Below are 24,354 nucleotides of genomic sequence, written 5' to 3' on the forward strand. Positions count from 1 at the left end.
CAGCTCTGGTCATTGCACAGGCTATGTACAGGTAATTACTAGGATTGCAAAATCATTGGGTGGCCTTATAGTGGATTTATATGCTGTGTGGCTATTGTGGAAGATAGTGTGATACAAGTTTCTGTGCCCAGAGTTCAGCTTTAAAATAATTGATGATTTATTTTAAAAAAGGAAGAGTAGATCAAGGCTTCCATTGACTATACTGTGCTATATCTCATACACTTTATCCATGCATTTTCAATTGCAATGAATTGTATTAAAGTAACATAATATTCTCAGCTCTGTATTATGTAGCGATTGTACTGCAGTGATCAGTATCCAGAAATACATTGTTAACAACGTGAAAGATAACAGGGAACAAAAGACACGAGGAACCTGCCTGTGAGAAATGACAACCCAACAGTATCTATGATTTGAATGAGGACGGTGCACCTTACAAGTCATAAAATGCTCTATAAAACGGCGACATGTACTCCATGAAATGAGCTATAGACGCAGAGCTGGGGTAATCTAATCCACATTGCACAGGGACAGGTAGTGATCATTACAACTACTGTCACTGACAACACGTTTCATCTCCCTGCGCAAGGACATGCGGTCCAATGTGTCAAGAGGTTTTAATTGCAGCAGAAAATAGTCGCTGTCAGACTAGATGGCCTATTATGCAAATAACTATGACAAGGTAGCATGTGTTTTCCATGGAGGGAGAAACCATTGGAATGGGATGGGACGGGGATGGTTTACTCAGCTCTGGCCGGTGTCCTGCCTGGCTCACTGACGTCACTGGTTGCCAGTAGCTGATGGAGACGCCGGCCAGGGTGTCCCAGGTTGCTAAGAGCTGGGCATGGAGATGTGTATGGCCCTTTTACCCATCTCTCCATCAGGGCATTAGCAACCTGGGACGCTTTGGCCAATATTTTTTGCCCATCAGCACCTGGCAACCAGTGACGCCAGTGAGCTAGTCGGTACGCCGGCCACAGCTGGGCAGCGAGATAATACACCACCCTCCCCAGAAAGGGGGCAGCAGGCACACTGCAAACACTGTGGCCATGCTGCTCTGCCTGCGCCCTCCTCCATGACCCAAAGAGATGCCATCTGGCATCCAACATTCCCGCAAATGTTGAATGCCGAGTCACAGGCAGAAAAATATGGTTCCACGGTGTCTCAACTTTTGTACACTTCGGGGAAATATATCCATAATGATCTTATATTAAAGCTTTATTCATGTAGGTTTTCCTTGTCCTTTAGCTAGAATCACGTCACACTGGCACGCCGTGGTTACAATCTGAGCCACAGACACGGACTTGCGATGGTGGCACCGCGCTTACCGTAATGCATTCTACACTGAAGCAGATGGACAAGCAGTGATGGATAGTTATTTTTGTTTAAATATATTGATATGGGCACAACAAAAAACTATTTACTGCCCATCCCGTTGCATCTATATACCTGTCAAGCTAAGGGATTGTCAAACGTGTTCCATCCGCGATAACATATGGCGAGCAGCCCTCCCAACTCCCCGCGCATTGTACGTTCTGCGTCCTCGTTGGTCACAGTTATCGCTGAACAGCTTTATGCGGTTATAAATCTGCTACTCACTTGGAAGAATGTTACTATTCCTGCGTCTGGCTACTTATTTATAACCGAGCTGGCGCTTTCCATCCCTGGCGTTTGAAAAGACGTTTGGTATTCAGGGTATGTTTTGGGAACCTTAGCCTGCGAACATTGAAAAATCAGAAGACGGCACCAAACCAGCAATGCATTTTATGCATAAAATACCAATCTATCCTCCAAAGTCACAAGTATTATTTATGTTGAATTCTAATTTACATTAATCAGATTGCTAACATAGCTAGTTGGGTCCATGTGGTTACACTTTGTGAATGTGAAGGATCCCCTGATAATCATCTTGGAAATTCTACTTTTTTCTAGGTTTGGATGGCAAGAAAAGGGGTGACACCAAAATGACTGAGAGTCATTTGGGTATCACCCCCTCTGAAATGTCATGTAGGGGATCCCACCGCACTCCTGACCCAACTTCCAATGATGGGGAGGGGTGCTGAAATGACAGCCAATGGCGCCATTGGATCAGATAAACAAAACAGTAAGTCACCAGCACTCCAAAGGTTCTCCAAGCAAAGCTCTTTTTATTCCATGATGTATAAAGTTCCATCACGAAGTGTAGCAACGTTTCGGAATGCATACGACCCAGGCGGCCGCTATGGGGCCCGGGGGCACAGGGGAGCACAGGGGGGCCCGGCCAGATGCTGTGTGGGCCGCCTGGGTCGCTATGGCATCTTATGCTGGTGGCTTTCACTGGCGGCTGTGAGAAGACAGTGATCTGTGACAGTGATAATGAGAGGCTGAGCCAGCTTACGCCGGCAGTGGAGGAGGAGGCAGAGCCCGTGGTCGCACTGGTTGGCAGCAGAGGCGGCGGCGGGGGCTGGGTGATGGATAAGGAGGCGGACCTGTCGACTGAGGAGGCGGGGCCCATCAGCAATCATGCAGGAAAAGGAGGCGGACAGGTAAGGAGTGTGACCAGCACACCTGAGGGTGACCCTGCAGAGCCCACCATAGAGAGCCTATGGTGGGCTCTGCAGGGTCACCTTCAGGTGGGCTGCGTGGGATCTCAAGTGGGCTCTGCAAGGGGCATAACTAGAAGTCACAGGGCCCAATACAACATTTTGCTATGGGGCCCTGTGATTTCTAGTTACGCCCCTGATCCAGCCGGTTCCTTCCGCACTTTGTTTTGCCCGATAATGGAACCGGATTCGTTCCGAAACGTTGCTACACTTGGTGATGGAACTTTACACCTGGAATAAAAAGAACTTTGCTGGGAGAACCTTTGGAGTGCTGGTGACTTACTGTTTTATTTGCACCCTCTGAAAAGTCGGGCAGTTTTCAGAGGGGGTGTGCGCATGATGACGTCAAGCACGTGTGTGATGACATCCCAGCGGGTGACACCCAGCCTGGGGAAGCCTCTGCCTAAAGTGATAAAAAGTGGCCACGTCTACCAAACCTTGAGATGACAGATGACTAGACCATTAGATTCCAGAAATAGGCAAAAGCCCATTGGTTTTCTTTTTGTTCTACATATCCTCTCGCCCTTAGAGCTAGCACTTTAACGACAGCAAGAAGTTAAAAAAAAACCCAGGTAACTTCTTCGCCTTGTTTAGTTCTCGTCTGCGGCTTTGTGTTCTCCGGAAGAATCATCTTCCAATTATTGCCTATTTTTCATCCCCAGTCCTGCTTCCTCTCTCCGACTCCTGTCCTCGGCTGTCTGTTCTCAGTGACGTTGGCACACTGTGTTCCTCTGCCCCCCTCCAGCATTCAGCTGCCTGTCTTGTCTGCTTCCCTGTCTGTGTCGTATCGCCTCTCATACTCCAACAATCCTCCGAGATGCTTATTATGTGAGATGGGAAGACACGAGATCCCAGGGGATCTGAAGGCAAGGATTCCAAGAGTGGCGCATAAACAGCGAGATAACCACAGCAGAGGAAAGGGGGGGGGGGGAATAAAAATTGCTACATCAGACAACATCCTATAACTGACAATGATATGTTGATCAGATGCAAATATGACAGAGAGTCAGAACAGGCAAATCCTCAGAGAGTCAATCACATTCCTCTTGTTTTCTCTGGCAGAGTAGAGGGCCTCGGCACTTCGCTGGAATTGGGGACCCCGGACTTGGGGAAGCAGCAAGAAGGATTGCTTACAGACATTACAAAGTTTCTTGTCAACTCTTCAGGGAGCTGTGTAATAATGGAGCAGAGCAATGCGCAAAAAGATTGCTCTAAGTCAGCTTATCCTCAAACTTTCTTCAGACGTCTGTCACCGTTGTAAATGATGCAGCTTCTGCCGGTAGTGTGCTACAGTATATTGGATGTCAATGCACAAGGTCAACCCAGAGCTCCTCCGCATGTCATAACCCCAACTTTCTGAGATGCGAAAGGGGGATGCCTTAAATCACAAAGGATACTTCTCTGCTGTGTCCCCAGTGACATGAACCACAAGGAATTAAAGTGCAACTGAAGCCATTTTTTTTTTTTTTTTTAGTTTTGGTTGGAGTTGAGCAGGATTGGAAACCCAGTCTGTTTTTTTGCGCTCTGTGTCCCCGTTTAGGAGCTTTACCCTCTCTACAGTATATGTCTGGGGACCATTATCATTGAAAGCGAAAGAAAATCCCACATTTTGGGTTGTTACTAGACATGTGTGATTTGTTTAGTTCTGAATAAAAATGTGGACGATTTTTCTGAAATGTGTCCGAATTTCTGTATCCTAATCTCGGATCCCGTCCGAATTTTGTTTAAAAACAAAACTGAATTGGACAGGTGACGGACATTCGGGTCTCGGAGCCTCAGCTTTAGTAATATATGTATAGGGCTCCCAGATCCCAAATGGCATTTGAGATATGAATTCCTGAGTTGCATTCAGGAGCTCCCGAATGCAATTTGGAAATTCAGATCCTGAATGCCATTTGGGTCTAGGAGCAACAACCTTGGATGGAGATTTACTGCCACTGGTACAAACAACCATATCTGCATCAACCTTGGATGGAGAGCTGCTGCCACTTGTGTAATCAACCATTTTTACAACTACTTAGGATGGAGAGCAACTGCCACTGAATACAATCATCCATGTCTGCAACAACCTTGGATGAAGAGCTACTGCCACTGGTACATTCATCCATGTCTGCAACAACCTTGGATGAAGAGCTACTGCCATTGGTACAATCAACCATGTCTGCAACAACCTTGGATGAAGAGCTACTGAAATTGGTACAATCATCCATGTCTGCAACAACCTTGGATGGAGAGCTGCTGCCACTTGTGTAATCATCCACTTCTACAACAACCTTGGATGGAGAGCAACTGCCACTGGTACAATCATCCATGTCTGCAACAACCTTGGATGAAGACCTGCTGCCACTGGTACAATCAACCATGTCTGCAACAACCTTGGATGAAGACCTGCTGCCACTGGTACAATCAACCATGTCTGCAACAACCTTGGATGAAGACCTGCTGCCACTGGTACAATCAACCATGTCTGCAACAACCACGGATGGAGAGCTACTGCCACTGAATACAATCATCCATGTCTGCAACAACCTTGGATGAAGAGCTACTGCCATTGGTACAATCCTCCATGCCTGCCACAACCTTGAATGGAGAGCTACTGCCACTGGTACAATCAACTGCTGCTCACCTCGGTATGCAGTCAATGTTCTGAGTCTGTTTAGTAACAGAAGCTTAATGTCCGAGTGCATGCTACACTTACTAACCAGCAGAGCCAGCACTCCTTTCCATAAAAGAGAGGCTTAACCCTCCACCCATCACCTCCGTCATACCACCTGCCTCCCGGGGAAGCAAAGAAAGGATCGGACTAGACTTGGGCTTCAGCACTCTGCTGTAGGGAATATGTATCCCATTTGTATTTAACAATGTACAAGCAGTAGTTTTTGTGATGACATCAATGTGCGCTCAGACGTTCACACTTCTTAGGTTTTACAATAGTAATTTGTCTTTCCTGTGGGTTTTTTTTTTCTTTTATTTCAGTCATTTGGGCATTTTCCTCTAAACTGTGAAGTTTACTATCTAATTTCTAACTTGTGATTCAGAAAATAAAAGTACCCTCCAGGGGCTTCTATGGGAGAAGTTAACAAAAGTTTAATTTCCAAAGCCTTGTTCTCAGCTCCATTTCAGGTCATGTTCGAACATTACATAAGCTGAAATTTTTATCGCCAGCAATTAATCTTTATTCTTTAGGAGAGGAATTGCACGGAAGCAGTAAAATGTCAATACAGTACAAAGGAAAAGGGCCAACGCTGTGGTTTTATGTCCACTGATGCAAAACTGTACGTTGTAACCTTTATTAAGCGGACTGCGGGGTTGCTCCTTATATGTTCCTCCTAGATACCGCTGCTCTGTTGTGGCCTATGCACCCTCCTATTTATTTCTCATTTTAAATTGATGGTTCTTGTTTTCAAATAAAAGACCAATGTATATTAGTAGCTATAAACAAGGACAGGGCAGTTTAACAGCATCCTGATTATACGTGGTCAGTGGAAGGAAGAATGCCCTCTTTAATTGGTGTTCATTGTAGTGCCTCCCTATATTGGTGGTCAGTGGGGGGGTGGGGGGGAGAGAAGAAGAGCCACTTTACACTGGTAATCAGTGGTAGAAGATGTGTTCCATTAGATTGGTAGTAGGTAGGAAAAACTCTCCTTAAATTGGTGGTTAGTAGAGGGAAGAATGCCTTGTTACATTGGTAATTAGTGGAAGTAAAATGCCCCCTTACATTGGCGGTCAGTGGAAGGAACAATATCTCCTTACACTGGAGGTAAGCAGAGGAAAGAAGGTCACCTTACATTGCTGGTAAGTAGAAAGAAGGATGTCCTCTTACATTAGTGGCCAGTTAAACAAAGAATGCCACCTTACATTGTTGCTCAGTGTAGTTCCTCCTTATATTGGAGGTCAGTGGGAGATAAAGTACTCCATTACATTGGGGATAAGTCGCAGGAAAAGTGTTCCATTACATTGGTGGTCATTGGGAAGAATGGTTCTATAATTGGTGGTCAGTGGAAGCAATAAGTTCTTATAACATTGGGGGCCAGTGGAAGAAAATGTGGTCAATGGATGGAAGAATTCCTCCTTACATTGGTTGTCAATAGAATGAAAATGCCCTTTACATTGGTGATCAGCAGAAGGAAGAATGCCCCCATTACATTGATGGTCAGAGGAAGGAAAATGCCTCCTCACATTGATGGTCAGGGAGAGGAAACATGCCCCTTTACAATGGTGGATGATCAGCGTGATAATTAATAGTCTGACTTCCTACAGTGCAAGCTCAATTTTATTCACAGCTTTGTGTACATAAAAACACCCAATGTGAATGTGTTTTTAGTGGCAACCTAGCAATGGATCTACAGCTCTGTACCACTTATGACCTCTAATACACACTCAATCGCCCATAGACTTACGATCCCCGGTTTTAGTCCTAAAGTAGACAGAATATCCTGGAACATGTTGGTTGTTTTTCTATACACATAATACAGCTAGAAAAAAAACATGTCTTGGACTATTCACTACGGTGCGCCTCAGTCACTGATACAAGTGTCACACTTCCTAAAGGCCAACCACTACAGAGGCTTTCCAAGAGTGCAGCTGACACAGAGAATCCTCCCTGCAACACTTGCATTCATGGAAATATAAGTCTGAATCCGTCCATCTAAGACATCCAGTGGGATCTCACACCCATACATTGGTAGTCAGCAGATGTAGAAATATCCCCTTATGTTGATGGTCAATGGGAGAAGAAGTGGCCCATTCCATTGGTGGTTAGTGATGGTAACCCAAGAACCCAAGGATGATAACCCAAGAACCCAAGGATGTTAACCCAAGAACATCGGTAGGTTAGGAAATCCTACTCTGAGAAATATCTACCATGTTCAATTTTTGAAACACAGCTCGATCCTTAAGCTCTTACCTCTGGACCTCGGTGATAACATTAAACCCACACTGCCCTCTCAGCCGCAGAAAAAAGATACAGTGCTGGGACTGCAAGACTTAGCTGTTAATGGTAGAAAACACAATATTACGTTTGAACCTATTGACTAATTCCTGGCTCATTAAGTCGCAGATCCATTATTTGCTCAGAAAATTACTTCTGGTTATGCAGAGAGGGTTTACTGTGAAATAATGATTTCTAATTACCATAGTTTACTTAGCCTGGAAGTCAGTGAACGCGGTCCCATTCCCTGGGGTATGCGCAGCCTGGGCCTGGAAACATTAACTCCCTTAGATACAAAGAGGAGTCTATAGTCTGAGGCTTTTTTTGGGCTGTACATGACAATGTGATAAGCTGAACCTATATGTATATATATACCTCCTGCTTTTTGCTTAGTTGCGATACACAATGATCATGTACCGTCCTCTCAATGCAAGCCTATGGGTCAGGATTTTCAAAAATGAGATGTCAGCAGTGACACCCTACCAATTTCCTACGCATAACTTTGCTTTATGCACCCTTTGTCAAACTGACTGCTAAGCAGGAAGGCCTTTGTGATAACGACCCCGACCCCCCCATTTTCTCTGGGTTTGCATTAGGAAAGGAACAGACCTGGAGTCCCTTTTGTTTACAAAAATAAAACTCCTGTCACATGGGATGCCTGTAACTTCACATCCAGCTCTGTGCAGGCTTCCTGCAAAAGCTGCAAACACATCACACTACCAGGAAATGACATTTAAAGAAATACTGTCGCTGTCCATTCAGTGGAAACGTGAGTGTCTATGTAAATCCCACCTCCCAACTACTTCATACTTATCTTCCCGGTGCTGCTTTTTCTATGACTATCACTGGAGAATACTCAGTGCTTCCAGGCTGGGAAGGGTGGGGGTTATGGGACCTCCTTCCATGATGCATACTTACAAACTTTATGCTCCCCGGACCCAGGGACATCATTAACCCCGCCCATAGCCTGCATTTTACCCGCCCATTTTATGGATGGGTGCACCCAAATTATGCCGCTTTACAGGTTAGTCCCACCCAGACCCGGTCTCTAAATAGGCAATGACTGCCCAGATCATTGCAATGAATACCTTTTTTGCATATGTGCAGTGACTCAAATTCAGTTGACTCTACGATCCCAGGACATGGTCCGGGACGCATTATCACCGGGACAGAGGGCCAAGATGTAGAACTTTCGCTGCATATCCGGGACATTTGGCACCTATGCACGACGCAGTGCTCAGGTCTAGCGGTGAATTGGCAGAGGGTGACAGTATTGCTCCCTCTGAGCTCTGACATCAGCCATCACCAGGTATTTTCGGCGGTGGCTGCAATGGAAGAAGAAGCAGAGGGAAGTGCTGGAGACAACCAATGTATAGAATATCGTCAGGTTGTGGTATATGGAAATCAGCAACCTTTGGGGGTAGTTTTATAAACCCAAAACAGTTGCAGATTGATTTATACCGCAGCCAGACATGGATATTGCTTTTAGGCATTATTGCCTATTACAATTACTGATATACAGGTGGCCACCAGAGGGAGCAGTGCTCCAACTCAGTGATTCCGCATTGCTCTGTATTGAAGCCAAAGAAAGCCAGGCAACGGTATATGAATTTCCTTTTCAGAAGCAAAGAAAGACCGTTCTATAATGTGCAATGCCCTGTAAATGCTTGCCACATATATCGTTACCCAAATTGCTGAGATCAAACAATGCCTATCTATATGGGGCCCCAGACATTGCCCTGCTCTGCAAAGACTCAATTGCAAACAGATTTTAGGGCTCAGTCCTGCACAGTTGTACAAGCCCCTCTCCTAAATTAAAATTGCTTACTCTTTTTTTTATTTTTTACTATATGCAGGAAAAAGGCCAAGCACTCTGACACACAGCATTTCTTGAGGCCTACCTAAAAATGCCCCCAAAATGGTTTCATTTAGGGCATAGCAGTGCAGCAGTCAGAGTGCCGGGGTCAGTACTATGTAATGCACAGCACAGCCTGCAGATTTCAGTGGCCAGGAGTTAGTGCCCCCCTCAATGTTGGTGGTCAACGGTGTGTGTCCCTTTAAATGTTGGTAATCAAAAGTAAGTGCTCCATTACTGTTGGTGACCAATGGTATGTGCCCCCTTAAATGTTGGTGACGAATGCTATGTGCCTCCTTAAATGTTGGTGGTCAATGGTATGTGCCTCTTTTAATGTTGGTGGTCAGTAGTTAGTGCCAAATACGTGTTAGTGGCCAGTGGTGTGTTTCCCCTAAAGCGTTGTTGGTCAATGGTGTGTGTTCCTTTAAATGTTGGTAATCAGAAGTAAGTGCTCTATAGCCTTTGGCGGCCAGTGGTGTATGACCCCTTAAATCAGGGGTAGCAAAACTCCGGCCCACCAGGTGTGGTGAAACTACAAATCCCATGATGCATCTCTCTTCGGGAGTCATGCCTGTGGCTGTGAGAATCTTGCAATGCCTCATGGGATTTGTAGTTCCACCACAGCTGGAGGGCCACCCCTGCCTTAAATGTTGGTGGCCAATGGTGTGTGTACCTTTTTAAATGTTGGTGATCCAAGGTAAATGCCCCATAACTGATGTTGACCAATGGTATGTGCACCCATAAATGTTGGTGATCAATATTAAATGCCCCCAAACAGTTGGTGGTTAGTGGTATGTACCCCCATAAAAGGTGGTGGTCAATAGTGTGTGCCCCCCTTAAATTCTGCTGGTGGTCAATGGTGTTTGCCCCTTTATATGGCAGGTGATCAGTAGTAAGTGCCGTACAACTGTTGCTGGCCAGTGGTGTTTCCCCCATACGTTTGCTGATCAGTGTGTCCCCTTTATTGTCCACATGCCCAGTGTACCGCTCTGCTGCTCAAGCTGTACTGTAGGCACATCTAAAAACATGCAAGCTGTATAAAAATGTGACATGATATCTGCCTATTGCAGTCCCTGTACAGCACAGTACGGCATTTACACAGCGATCGGCACCTGGAGCTCCGGCAGTTCCCTGCACACGGCGCCGAGCCTATTCATAAAACACTCTGACACTCCATAAACATGCCAGTCAGGGATAAGTTATGACGCCGTCTCCTCATCTTCACTCCCCTAATTAGCTCTACTTATTTATGCCGCTTTTATCAACTTATTACAGCTGTTAAAGTCGGCGGCGGGGAGAAGCGTCTTTTAGCAAAATTTCGCCTTAAACCGGTAAAAAGTAAATGACCTGAGAAGGGTTTTATTACGACAAACTGTCAAACGTTTTCCGGTGACTTTTCCCGCACATGGAAAAACTTTTCGTAAAAGTTTGTTTCCTTCTGTTACAAGTATTTTGTTTTATTGATACATTTGATGTACCAAAGTTAAAGCCCCGGCCTAATATCAGACGGGTCGGGGAAGAGATAGAACCTCTGACAGATGTCTGTTCCCCTATTGGGGAGATTTCCCTTCACTTCCTGTAATGTATCCAATTGGGGTTAGACTTTTGACATTGTATTAATTGTTCTCTGAGCTTTCTTGCCCCATTTCTTGTCTTGTGTGTGTATGTATGTGTCTGCAGGTGTGGGGGGTTGATGACCCTTTAATAGACATTATCAAGGACTAGGGTAGCCACCTGTTCGGGATTCACCCTGACAGTCTGGTTTTTGAGTCTTGTCTCCGGGTTTCCAGCCAGTTGACACCCGGACACAAGACACTAAGTGCCCATACCGGCACTTTACGTTTTTTAATGGATGCAGCTGCCAAGGTCCCCAGCAAGCGTGGGACCTCAGGCAGCCTGAAGCCGCATCTTCCTGAGAACCGCGGACACTTGTAAACAGGCGCATCTCTTCCACTGTCTCTTCTGACACAACGCTGCCTGCCCACCTGAGAGCCCGCACAGCCCACCTGAGAGCTCACACAGCCCACCTGAGAGCTCGCACAGCCCACCTGAGAGCCCGCACAGCCCACCTGAGAGCCCGCACAGCCCACCTGAGAGCCCACACAGCCCACCTGAGAGCCCACAGAGTCCACCTGAGAACCCACAGAGTCCACCTGAGAGCCCGCAGAGCCCAACTGAGAGCCCCCACCTCCTCCTGAGAGCCGGCACAGCCCACCTGAGAGCCCACCTGAGAACCCACAGAGTCCACCTGAGAGCCCGCACAGCCCACCTGAGAGCCCACAGTGTCCACGTGAGAGCCCGCACAGCCCACCTGAGAGCACACCGTGTCCACCTGAGAGCCCGCACAGCCCACCTGAGAGCACACAGTGTCCACCTGAGAGCCGCACAGCCCACCTGAGAGCACACAGAGTCCACCTGAGAGCCCGCACAGGCCACCTGAGATCCTGGAGACATCAAGGGCGCCACCCCAGAAAAAAACAGAGAATGTAGTTTCATATTATATTGTATTGCTGTATAATGTATTGCTGGGATTTGTAGTCCTCTATAGACTGTCTCCTTACTCTCTCCCCTGGCTGTCTCTCTATCCTCTTTCTCCTGGTTGCCACTCCCCGTGCGGCGCTAGAGTGTTCAGGTTTCTCTTGAAGAAAAGGTGGCAACCCTTTCAAGGACCCATCTTTAGCTTCATCTGGCCTTTGCGTCCAGAAAACGCAGTTCGGTTCTCCAATGATGCACACCGCTCCGAGCCACATAAAGGGAAGGAAACCGGCGCAAGTCTCCGCGACGGGTTAAGCAATACCGCAGCGTCTCATCTGCTTTGAAAAGCCTTTCAGTCCAGTACACTTAACACCGAGTCCCCGGTACTCAATCTCCCCGACCCATGTCTATTAACAGCATAGAAAGTGTCTGATTGTAATAGGGCCGCGCGCGGCCTCCCCGCCGAGCGAGCCGAATCAGTCATGATAAAGGGGACCTGTCCAACCCCCCCACCTACCTTGGCTCCTCTGCAAATCCACAATTATCCCCAGCGACGCTGCGGTAATTGAAGGCATGTGTGATCAATGCTTCGGCCATTCTCAGCCTGCCGTTATCTACAAGAAAACATGTGTTTGTTTACAGAGGATATTGAAGAAAGTCGATCAGCTCTCTCTCCCCGTCTCAAATTCATTGCAAGTCGCTATTCTGCTCTGCGGAGCTGGGAGCCGCATTGGTTCATGGAAGCTTTAATAACTCTAAAGTAATATTAAAGGCCGATCGATCGAGGTTACAATTGATCATTTATTGGTAATGTAATATAATGTCAGGGGTGGCATTAGTGCTGGGCTTTCTGGTGATGACAGGAGTTATCCCAGCATCCCCAAGCATCCCCAAAGCACCCTTTTTTTGGCAGCTGGATTTGTCATTGACTGCACTGCCCCCACTTCATAACTTCACAGTACAAGCCGCTGGAGAGCATAGTTAGGGCTTGCTAGAGAGTATAGGTACGACTTAAGGGAGAGGATAGGTATGGCTTGCTTTAAAACAAGCCATATTAGCCATCCTTGTAAAGAGCCCAGGGGAGAAGGGGTTGCAGGGACCGGCCTAGCAACCAGTGGCATGCGGTACCTCTTGTTCCAGGTGAGGCATTCCCCAGCCTCGCCCCACGCATGCCCCGCCCCCGCCGACCGAAGCATTGCCCCGATGACCGAGGCCCCACCCCCTGCCTGAAGAAGCCCCACCCCAACCCGTCCCCAAGCTAGTGTATAGGTGGAAGGGAGGAGCCTCCCTGTCCCTCACTTGCTCCTCACGGTTGAGGATTTCCCTGCTGTGTAACCACATTCCACCGCCGAAAAACTGGGCGAGATTACGTCAAAATGTGTGATCACGTCATCGGTCACACATTCCACCGATGTAAAATTGGGTGGGATTACGACAAAATGTGTGACCACGTCACCGGTCCCACATTCTAACGTAGTCCCAAATTTTGATAGAACACAGGAGCACAAACCAGTTGTCACCCCATAACAGGAAGTGTCTAAACGGGGACTTTCATAGCAGGATCGTTTTTTTTGTTCCTGTATTTGAAGCTGAAGAGTTTGAAAACAACTTCTTCTGAAATCACATGATAAAGCTTATATAAGATTTCAGTGATTGGGTTTACATCTACTTTACTTTTAATGAATGCATAGATAGCTGCACTGGAAATGTTTTCGCCCCGGGATTTAAGCTTCAGGAACCCCCGTAGTCAGACGTCGGCTTTATTACACTAGCTGCTATTCGCATATGTCTAGACTAGGTAGTCTTCGCCACGGTCGAATTACCTACCTGAGCTTCCCGAAGACTTGTTAAGGGCCCCGCGCAGCGCTTATAATGAGATTAAAACAAATGATCAGCATAAAACAGCTTGACAAGGGGCTAAATTTAATTTGGACCGTGTTTGTTGATAACGAGAGGTAGTGCTGGCAGCGGCGGGCTTCATACCGCTATTGCGACGGTTACGGTGAGGATGCGCCATGCATGTTTGATAGCCGCAAATTTCATTAGAAGACGTAATAATCTTATTAGCCCTGTTTTGTGATGCTTGCGTCCCACCGAACAAGATCATTTTTATTTCCTGACATCAGGGAGGCTGTGCTGATGTGTTTATCTGTAATCTTGAGTCCGATGATGGAGATTACAATGAGCGAGAGATATGGAGGCCTTGAGGCCATGGTACTGAGCCTACATCAGCACTCAAGGACTTGGAACGGGTTGGTGATGGCAATACATTTCTCAGTTTCTGTTAAAGAATTTATGTTTACCAACATCACTTCACCGTGTTATTTTCCACAGGCTTTTAAATGTATCCGCTTAAAGGGCACCAGCTATGGCCATATGGCTGTAGATCTTATGCCCAACTCCCCCCCCCCCCCTCCAAAATGGTGGCTCCTGCCCATTCTTGATATGCTCCTTAATATTTACAGATGGCACCCAACATTTGAGGTTTTCTCTGGTTGTTGTCAATGGAGATAGCTCCTAAAAAGACTCCTGGCTACTGGATTAGACAGAGTGGCTACTAGATTGGGCAGACTAGCTCTTGGATTGGACAGACTGGCTCTTGACTGTCTCCTGGATTGGGCGGAGTGGCTTCTGGATTGGGTAGACTGGCTCTTGGATTGGACAGACTGGCTTTTGGATTGGACAGACTGGCTCCTGGATTGGACAGACTGGATCCTGAATTGGGCAGAGTGGCTTCTGGATTGGACAGACTGGCTCTTGGATTGGACAGACTGGCTCCTGGATTGGACAGAGTGGCTTCTGGATTGGGTAGACTGGCTCTTGGATTGGAAAGACTGGCTCTTGGATTGGACAGACTGGCTCCTGGATTGGACAGACTGGCCCATGAATTGGGCAGAGTGGCTTCTGGATTGGGTAGACTGGCTCTTGGATTGGAAAGACTGGCTCCTGAATTCCATATTAATTTGTCCACCCCTGGTTTAGGAGATAGGCAGTTAGAGTTGACATCTCTGATAATGTTAAGGGCATGCTAAAAGAGCAGGGACACCCCTGGCCACCAAGAATGAGATGTGCTAGGGCTTGTAGCCTTCAATAACAAAAAGCAAGGGAAGCGCTTGTAAAATGTGATTAATGTCTCTTTAGGGTTAGGGATCCTAGTCTACCTAGTCTAGTCACTTTTTAGCCAGTCTGGGCTGACCTTCCTGCCTCCTGCAGGGTATCAACACTAGGGGTGGAGCTGCAAAAAGTGATTGGTTTGTGTGGGAAGAACAAAGCTATGAGCTGTGAAAACATCTAGGATTAGATTCCCCTCAGTGTTCCTCAGACCTGGGATAATTCCAATATCAGGACATTATTAGTTCATAATGTGCAGCTTATGACTAAGGACTTATCGCAGGTTTCAGTTATAAAAGAAACCATCATGTGGACCCTGTAAAACATTGTATTCATTTTAGTAAAGAAAAAAAAGAAGAGCATGCTCCTAACATGCTTCTGGCATTCCGTTACTGGACGAACTGTCATGAGTGTGATGCCGTGAGTGGTGTAAAGGAAATATGCGTCCTCGTCATTTTAGGGTTAGTAATACAGCAACAGCAGACAATCTGACTTCTTCCTGTGACCCATGGGGTGTAGGACAGGACACTGAGGAGTAGAACCTGAAACAGATGACCCAACTAAGCCTCCCAGGGACTAGAAGGTCAATGTTGTTGTGGGCCACGCTCCAAGCATTGTAGCCCAAACTACAGGAAGAGGTGACCCAACCCCTCAACCCACATGCTGCAGTAGGCCCCCTGGAGGAGGATGGACGGCCACAAGTGCCACCAGAAGGCACTACTACTTCCTCTTCTTTATCTCTTCACCTTTCTATTTATTATACACCCAGGGCTGGATTTCCCACAAGGCCAACCGATGCCAGGCCTTGGGGTAGTAGGGAGTAGAGGGGGAGCAGGGGTGTTGAATTCCTATCTCCTGAAGCCCTGGACATGCAGTTCCGGGTGCCGGGCAAGTAGTTGTTTTCTACATTTAGCCCTACTTTGGGCAAGCAGAGCTAAATGTACAGCCGGGAAGCCCCCGCTTGTTTTGTACAAGTGATTTCGGCGATGTCGTCGAGATCACTTGTATGCAGCCTGCATACAAGTGGGGGGGGGAGGGAACCTGGCATTGGGGCAGCAGAGAAAGCAAATCCGGCCCTTTGTACACCCTCTCTACTACACCCTATAGAACTCAACTGTTAGTGTGCTGACCTTTGGCTAAACATTGGCCATGGCCCATGGGTGTGTATGGTTGTCACAATACATTTGATTGTATCTGGACTGTACGATGCTAATTAGAGCGTAGGGAAGGAAGGGGCAAGAAGTGGTACTTGCTTGGTGTCTGAACAATTCCTTATACCTTATACCTGTGTTCTTCCACTGAGGAATTAACCAGAAATGTCTCTTATCTCCCTTCCCACCTCATATGTAAAAACTACAACATTATAGATGTGCCGTTTACTTTTCCAGGACAATGAGCAGATGGGGATAAATGGGCCTAATTTCATTCTACAACAAATGCGTCTCTGTTTGTTTGTTTCCATGTTTTGTCTTTCCGCCTCCTGCAGCCTGTTAGTGTGCCGGCTCAGCGTATAAATTCACGTCTTCTCCGCTAATAAATGCTTTAGGTTTATGCTGACCGTAGAGATTTTCTTCTTATGAAACGATCACAAAATTATTATTTTTGTAGTTGTTGCTGCTGGAGGGAAAACTGGAAGGAATTTAGATTATTATGCAGGGTGCACACTGGTATACTATAATTACTTCTGCCATCCCCCAAAATAAGCTAATTTCAGTATTCTGGGGTAAAACACTCGGGGAAATATAAGTATAACTCTTAGGGAAACAGGGTCAGAAAAAAAACAAAAATGTACTTAAGCTGTGGGTGTCGACTAATCATGACCAATAGTTTCCATAACCCAATTAGAATGGTCACCTGTGGGAATAATGGTTGCTCATCAAGCATCCTAGTAGTGGGACAGGACTGTTGCGGTAGTGGGAAAATCTACACTTCCTGTCTTTTATAGGGGCAGCATTTACCCACAATGTAGCCTTTCACTGCAAATGTACACTAGATGTGTCTAAGGCGCCAGATCCAGAAAACCAACCGTCCTTCTTTCCTTCTGACTGATAGCTTCTATAATCCGACCAGACTGGAAAGGGTCAATCACAAGTTGGGTCCATGGTTGCTGACCAATCACTTGGCAGTGACACAACAGTGTTGCAATAGTAGGAGGATCTGTACTGCCTGTTCTTTATTAATAGGAGGATCTGCACTGCCTGTTCTTTAATAGTAGGAGGATCTGCACCGCCTGTTCTTTAATAGTAAGACGACCATACACTGCCTGGTCTTAAATAGTAGGAGGATCTGCACTGCCAGGTCTTTAATATTAGGAGGACCTGTACTGCCTGGTCTTTAGTAGTAGTAGGATTTGCACTGCCTGGTCTTTATTAGTAGTAGGATTTGCACTGCCTGTTCTTTAATAGTAGTAGGATCTGCACTGCCTGGTCTTTATTAGTAGGAGGATCTGCACTGCCTGGTCTTTAGTAGTAGTAGGATCTGCACTGCCTGGTCTTTAATAGTTGGAGGCTCTGCACTGCCTGTTCTTTATAGCTACCTTTTTGGATGAATATCTGAATGGTGCCATTGTCAGATCCCACCTAGTGGTATGGAAGTGGTGTTGTATAGTATTTAAACATAGGTTGGCCACTCTCCCAAACCAAAGGGCATCCAAGGCCACTTTGGACTAGTACCGGAGAAATGAGTAAGGACTTGAGTGCCATACCAAAAAGTCTAAAATAAGTTTATTCTAATAACAACTCATGCAGAGTCAGTATAAAAAGAAAATAGAGCTTAAGGGTGTCCCCTTCGTTAGGGCATGAGAATGAATGGAAAGTCCAAGTTAAGGACTTATAAAATACAACTCACAGAATTGTGAAAGGAAGCCTCCTGGCACACTCACCAGCAGCTGCTGGCTTTAGCCCATAACTGCCTTCGACAATCCTGTAAATTATACACAAAAGTACATTTATTAGACTTTCCACTGGCTCTTGAGTCCTGATGAAGGGGAGCATCGAGCCACTGAAACGCGTTGAATTTTTATACTGACTCTGCCTCAACTCTTATTGGAAAACACTTGATTTGGACTTTAACACTTTGGTGTGGCACCCCAGTCCTTGCTCATTTCTCCAGTCCTATCCAAAACCGGCCTTGGATGCCCTTTGGTTTGGGAGAATGGCCAACCTGTCATTGAAATCCCATACAACACCACCCCTTCCACACCACTAGGTGGAAAAAGACAAAGATTTGGAGACCTTTTCGCCATGCATCTATCCTTCCAAGAAGCTATTAGGACAGGCAGTGCAGATCCCCCTACTACAACACTGTTGTGTCACTGCCAAGTGCTTGATCAGCAACTATGGAGCCCACAGCTGACTGAACCTTTCCAGTCTGATTGGATTATTGGTCAGGAGGAAGGGTGGTTGGTCTTCTGGATCTGGCGTTTGCTGGTAAAGGCCACATTGAGGCTCAGTGCTGCCCCTATAAAAGACAGGCAGTGCGAGTTTCGCAGTGCTCTCCCACTACCAGGCTTCTTCATGAGCAACCATGGGCCTGATGCCTTTCTTTGGTGATCTAAGTTATAGGTTGCCAGATGCCTGACCTGCTATAAAATTGCACCCATGCTGGCAAGTCTTTGTTTTACAGAAGTCTCTTGTAAATCTGTGTATGTGCCTCAGCTCCGTGTTACCATATGACATAACTGTAACAAACAGAGCCACCGATATTCCAATCCCTTTATAGACTTTGGTTTTCCCAGGCAGTCGGAACAGCTAGCAGTCTACGGTCAGTTAACTGAACGAGAAGCCTGAGCAGCGGGCATCGGAGAGCCATAGGACACAGTTATTTATTGGCACTAAATCTGCTCGTAGTTCATATTAAATACAGCCTGCCAATGCAACGATTTATGCGCCCTCTTGTATATCTTTACCTCTGGGCTGTCGCTTCACTTTACCGATTTTAGCAAATTTATCCCCAGTGGCAAGTCGGTAATTGGTAACATTAATTATTCTGCAGCTTCCTTGCTCTGAGGCAAGCCGGTGATAACGGCAAACGATGTCATCGAACACACAAAGGCAGAGTGGGAAACAAGATGCCATTCTAGGTTTGCAGTATATATATATATATATGTAGTGATATTTAGCTCTAAATGGTAGCGCATTGAGGACACTGTCACTTGCTTACTGCTTTGTAAGGGCTCCTCTGCCCACTTTTATTGACTCATTCACAGACGTTTTTCTCTCACAAAGGATTCGCCAACAGGTTAAACACAGAGTTCAGCTTTTCCCTTCAGCAACATAAGATTTGTAAAGTCTCACTGTCTTCAAGTTGTCTCTAACAAAACTGGCCATACAGGCTGGTTCTCCTCAACCGGCCACACAGGCTGGTTCTCCTCAACCGGCCACACAGACTGGTTCTTGTTACCTTGCCACACAGGGTGGTGGTCTTTTCACCACACAGGTAGATACTGTATGCTCCCCAGTCTGCTTCTAGGGTGGGGTGGCTTCCTTGAGGTGGCCATACACTTTACGATTATCGGACGACACTTTTCGTCCGATGATCGAACCGTCGTACGATTGTTGTACGGCGGCCCAATTATGCCGACGATTGCAAGGTTCAATTAGCCGTAATTAAAGAAAAGCGCCTGGACAAATTGCGGTAATCAACCGCACGTATTTTCGTTTGCGCATGAGCAGTGTAGATCGCACGGTTTTTGACGTACGGAAACGCCACTAACCTTGCGAAAATCGTACGATCGACCAAAGTTTTTAAACATGCTTGAAAGTCAAAAGTCATACGATTGTACAGTATTTGCGAGTTGTACACTGCCCACACACCTTTGCGACTATCGGACGAAAACGCAATCGCATACGATTATTGTACGATAATCGTAAGGTGTATGGGCGCCTTTAGGAGGCTGGGAGGTCTTGTAGAGGCCTTAACAAGCCTGCTGGCTTCAGCTGGGCTTGTTACCTCCAAGCCTCCGGCCATCTCCGCACTTCCCCCTAGAGGACAACCTTCAGTATACCATCTAAATCTAGGGCATACAACTCCGCCATCCTGGCTAGACTCAGACATTTTTATCAGTATATGTATATATATATATATACTGTGTGTATATATATATATATATACAGTATATAGATAGATATGTATATACATACAGCATATATATATATATATATATATATACACTGAGTGGCCAGATTATTATGACCACCTGATGTTTGTAGGAAAATTAGCTATAATTTTGTGCTGAAGTTGCTAGAGGGCCAGACCATTATAAATAGGGAAGCAGGTTGGTTACCACGACAGTAGAAGTGATTTGTTTCTGAAGATACGGGGAAGCAACGCGATTTAACAGCCTTTGAACGTGGGATGATTGTTGGCGCTCGGAGCCATGGAGCGAGTATCAGCAAAACAGCAGAATTCGTTAAATGTTCAAGAGCAGCTGTTGTTAAAGTGTTTAAAGACTGGACTGTCAGCCGAAAATCTGGGTCTGAACGTGCGAATTGTGGCCGTCAGCGACTAGTCAATGTTAGGGCAGAACGGAGAGTGGCAAGACTGGTACAAGACAACAGAAGGGCAACAGTGCAGTGTCAGATTCCTCGCATCACCTTTCAACATCTCGTGGAGTCACGAGGCGGCCCAACGAAGTCATCTCGTGGAGTCATCCCATGGCCCAACGAAGTACTGATGGGGTGGTCATAATAATCTGGGCACTCAGTGTATATATATATATATATATATATATAGGCAGTATTGGCCCTATTTACTAGCTGGTATGATGGCGGACAGTGCATATGTGTCACCTACACATGGCGAAGGGCTGCAGTGTTTATGGCTGATAAAGAGAACACTTCTAAAGGGATATGATCTATACTCAGATCCTAATAAGTTCTGTTCTGGGTTCTGGTGCCCGGAAGCTTTGTAGGGCTTGGAATGGGTAACGCCGCCTTTCCTTTGGTCAATGTCTTACCAGATACCCAGATGTCATTATTAGTCTCAGCTATCCACAGGTCTTTATATATGTGAAATGACTGATGCTCGGGACTCTTGCTCTCTTTCTCTGCTGCTGGGTGAAAAAGCTGAGTGCTAACAGAATGCTAAAAGGTACAGGTACCTCTTTATTGTGGGGAACCCATTGGGGGCATCCTGTTAGTCAGTGGCTGACATAAGTTAAGTTAGTGGCTCAGACAAGGAGATATATTGTTTGTTTTATACCAGGGGAAGCCAAACTCTGGCCCTCCAGCTGTGGAGAAACTGAAAATCTCATAATGCATTGCAAGACTCCGACAGCTGCAGGCATGACTTCCAGAGGCAGAGGCGTGATGGAGTTTGCAGTTTCACCACAGCTGAGGGGCAACGTTTGGCTACCCCTTTTTTCTACTATTGGGAAATTAAACCAGTTTTTAGTAATGTGATAATATTTCCGGTTAGTTGTTTCTATAGAAAGCAGACCGGCAAAGTAACGCACATATGGTATCCCTACGTCCTCCATAAATAAGTTCTACGCACATTTGTTGTATGAACCGGATTATAAATGCCGTCAATGAACTGAAGCGGGGCTCCTGGTTTATTTCCAGTGTGTGTTGCTGAGAGGGAGGACACCATCAGGTGAAACAAGTAATCATCCCGCACTGATTGTAATCATTATGTGTATAAATAGCCAGGTTTGGAAAACAACAATCTTCTCCTCCATGCCTCCCGATGGTGCTGGATTGCGTTACGGAACGACGCAGGAAAATGACACATGTGACTTGTAAACACAAACATTGATGTGTAGCAGTCAGTTCTTATCAATGATGGAGGAAGTGGGGGGGGGGGGGGGGGGGTTACCTTGACAGACAGAGAGTAGGGCTTTACAAAGATATCCTTCCTTCCATCCTCCTCTTCCTTCTCCCTTAACTCTTTCCTGATTTTCTGACTTCCATCCACTCTTCTTCCCTTTCTTCCCTCCTACTTTACTTTCTTCCTTCCTTCCCCCGCTACCATCATCTTTCCATTTTTCCTCTTTCTGTCTCTTCCTCCCTTACTTTATGCTTTCCCCCTTCCTTACTTCCTTCTTCCTTTCTTCCTTCTTCCACCATTCCTTCCTCCCTCTTTTCCACTCATTCTCCCCCTGTTTCTTTTCTCCCCCTCCATCGTCCTCCCTTCCATCCTACCTTACCCTATATCTCCTTCCTTCTCCCTTCATTACTTCTTTCTTTTCTCCCCCTCTTCCTTACTTCCTATCTTCCTCCTCTCCTTCTCCCTACCATCTTCCTTTCATTCTTCCCCCTTCCTTCCGTATTCTCTGCCTTCTCCCTTACCTTCATTCCTCCTTTTTCTTTTCTCATTTTCCGCCTATACTTCCTCCTTTCTATCCACTGTCCCCACTTTCTTCCCCCCTTTACCCTTCTCTCCTCCTTTCCATCCTTACTCTCCACTCCTCCTTTCTTCCCCCCTGTGTCCTTCCTTTCTTCCTTCTTTCCTTCCTTTCATCTATTCTCCCCAACTTTCCATCCTTTCTCCCCACTCTTCCTTTAAAATAAAGAAAACAAAGAAACGATTCCAAACAAACAAACAATCCGTCTGGTCAGCTTGTCCTCTTCTGTCTAACAGACGGGAACGGTCTCAGTGCTTTTCAATCTGTGGCCGTCTCTCGCCTCAGTACAAATCCCCCATCCTAGAAGATGACAGCCTCATGTCAGTCCCCAGCCTTCCATCATGAGTCCGGAGTCACAGGAAAGACCTACAAACAGACCCGTGACAACGCTGACGCCGGCAGTTTCCCAAATTTCATCAAAATGCAGGAGGCTGAGCCCGATAAGTCTTCGTCCGCCGTTCCGTCAACAGAAAAACCTCAAATCACTTCTGTGCTCCGGCTAACAGGCTTATTGTAAGAGTTTCCGTATCTCCCTACAGGGAGCCCTCAGCTTCATTATAAAATGTATTTATTGTGATCAGTAATAAGAGTTGTTATTAGGGATGCACCAATACCGGTATTTTGGTACCAAGTACGAGTACCGATAAATAGTAAACATAACGGTAGCTTACTTGCTGAAAATACATTTAACCTTTTTGCTGCCACTGATGTATGTCATACGTCGCTGGCAGCGGGCCCCTTTAAACAGACTCCCAGCAGCTATAGCCGCCGGGACTCTGCTTACTTGTGTAGAGCCGACCATGGGCTTTACACTGGAAGCGATTCTGGTGACTGAGCTGCCACCAGATCACTTCCAGGGGCCGATGAAGTGTGCCCCCCACACCACACACCCCAAATATGCTTTCTGAGCTCTGCTGCCCGCCCTGCGGGCTCGGGACTGGCATCTTGGGTGTTAGTGGGAAGCGGGGAAGGAGATCGGTGAACATCCGCTCGCCGATCTCCTACCCACTGAATGGGACCAGAAAAGACGCTGATTGCATCACTTCTGGTCCCTCAGCTGTCACTGCTCAACTGTAGGAGGCGGGGGAGAAGTTACCTGCGGTCCAATAGCATATTTGGACTAGAAAGGTCCAAAAAATAGTAATATATAACAACAATTTTGTATAAAGTTCCCCCACATACACACGCAAACATGCGTCAGGTGCCCCTAGGTGTGAAAACGACGACTGCGCCTATTATGCTGCACATGTTACATATCACCATGAACGTCGGAGTGAGAGCAATAATTCTAGGGCCATTAATCACTGATTACACGAAACTGATCAGCGGTAAAAGCTTTTAAAGCGTCGCCTATGGCCAATTTTGGGCGTGGTCTTTTTTTTAACGATTTTGCCGGCGAGCACAGTTTGGTGTTTGGTGTCTATTTACCCGACGTGACAAAAAATTGGGGTGATAATAAATGTTTCATAACATTTCATAGGGAAACAGGGTTTTTTTTTTCAAAATTTAGGGTACTTTTTTCGTTATATAGTAAAACATAAAAACCCCAGCGATGGTGAAATACCACCAAAAGAAAGCTCTATCTGTCCCCCCCAAAAAATGGTATAAAATTCATTTCAGTACAGCGTTGCATGACGGAATCAATGTCGGTCAAAGTACCGCAGCGCTGAATACTGAAAAATACCTGCGACAGCAAGGGGGTGTAATTATAGGATCGTCCACTAGGTGTCCCTGTTCGCGATCATGCATCTGGAATGCTCCACTAGGTTAGGCCCGGACTGTATGAGAGCGGAAGGGGTTACAGATAGAGCGCAAGGTGACTATCTTACAGGTCAAATGGCAACAAACCAAGCAGAGAGAGAGAGAGCCGAGTGCGGAGAATGTGGATTTAAGTGTAGCCAATCAACCCTGAAAAATCACAAGTGGAAAGCTCAATTTCAGGCTTCAAACTGCGAGCCAGCCTATCATTTGCGTCGCTCTCCAGGCCTGGAAATAAGATCGTCCGCAGAGAGACATTTTCTGACTTATTATACCTCACCAGTGCACTGATCAGCAC

At 46.3% G+C, this 24,354-nt stretch overlaps 1 protein-coding gene across 1 annotated transcript in view; it reads right to left on the reverse strand.

Annotated features, from left to right (window-relative positions):
• Positions 1–11,081: 11,081 nt before the first annotated feature.
• LOC108783735 (limbic system-associated membrane protein-like) overlaps positions 11,082–24,354 on the reverse strand; it is a 371,908-nt gene continuing 358,635 nt past the window's right edge. The window contains exons 4-5 of the mRNA XM_018552379.1: positions 12,360–12,456; positions 11,082–11,352 (exon numbers count right to left, since the gene is read on the reverse strand). Of these exons, the coding sequence (XP_018407881.1) occupies positions 11,082–11,352; positions 12,360–12,456 (368 nt within the window). The remainder of the gene's footprint in view (positions 11,353–12,359; positions 12,457–24,354) is intronic.

Source organism: Nanorana parkeri, unplaced genomic scaffold, assembly GCF_000935625.1.
Source record: "Nanorana parkeri isolate BGI_ZX_2015 unplaced genomic scaffold, ASM93562v1 scaffold86, whole genome shotgun sequence".
In the NCBI taxonomy this organism is placed as follows: domain Eukaryota; kingdom Metazoa; phylum Chordata; class Amphibia; order Anura; family Dicroglossidae; genus Nanorana; species Nanorana parkeri.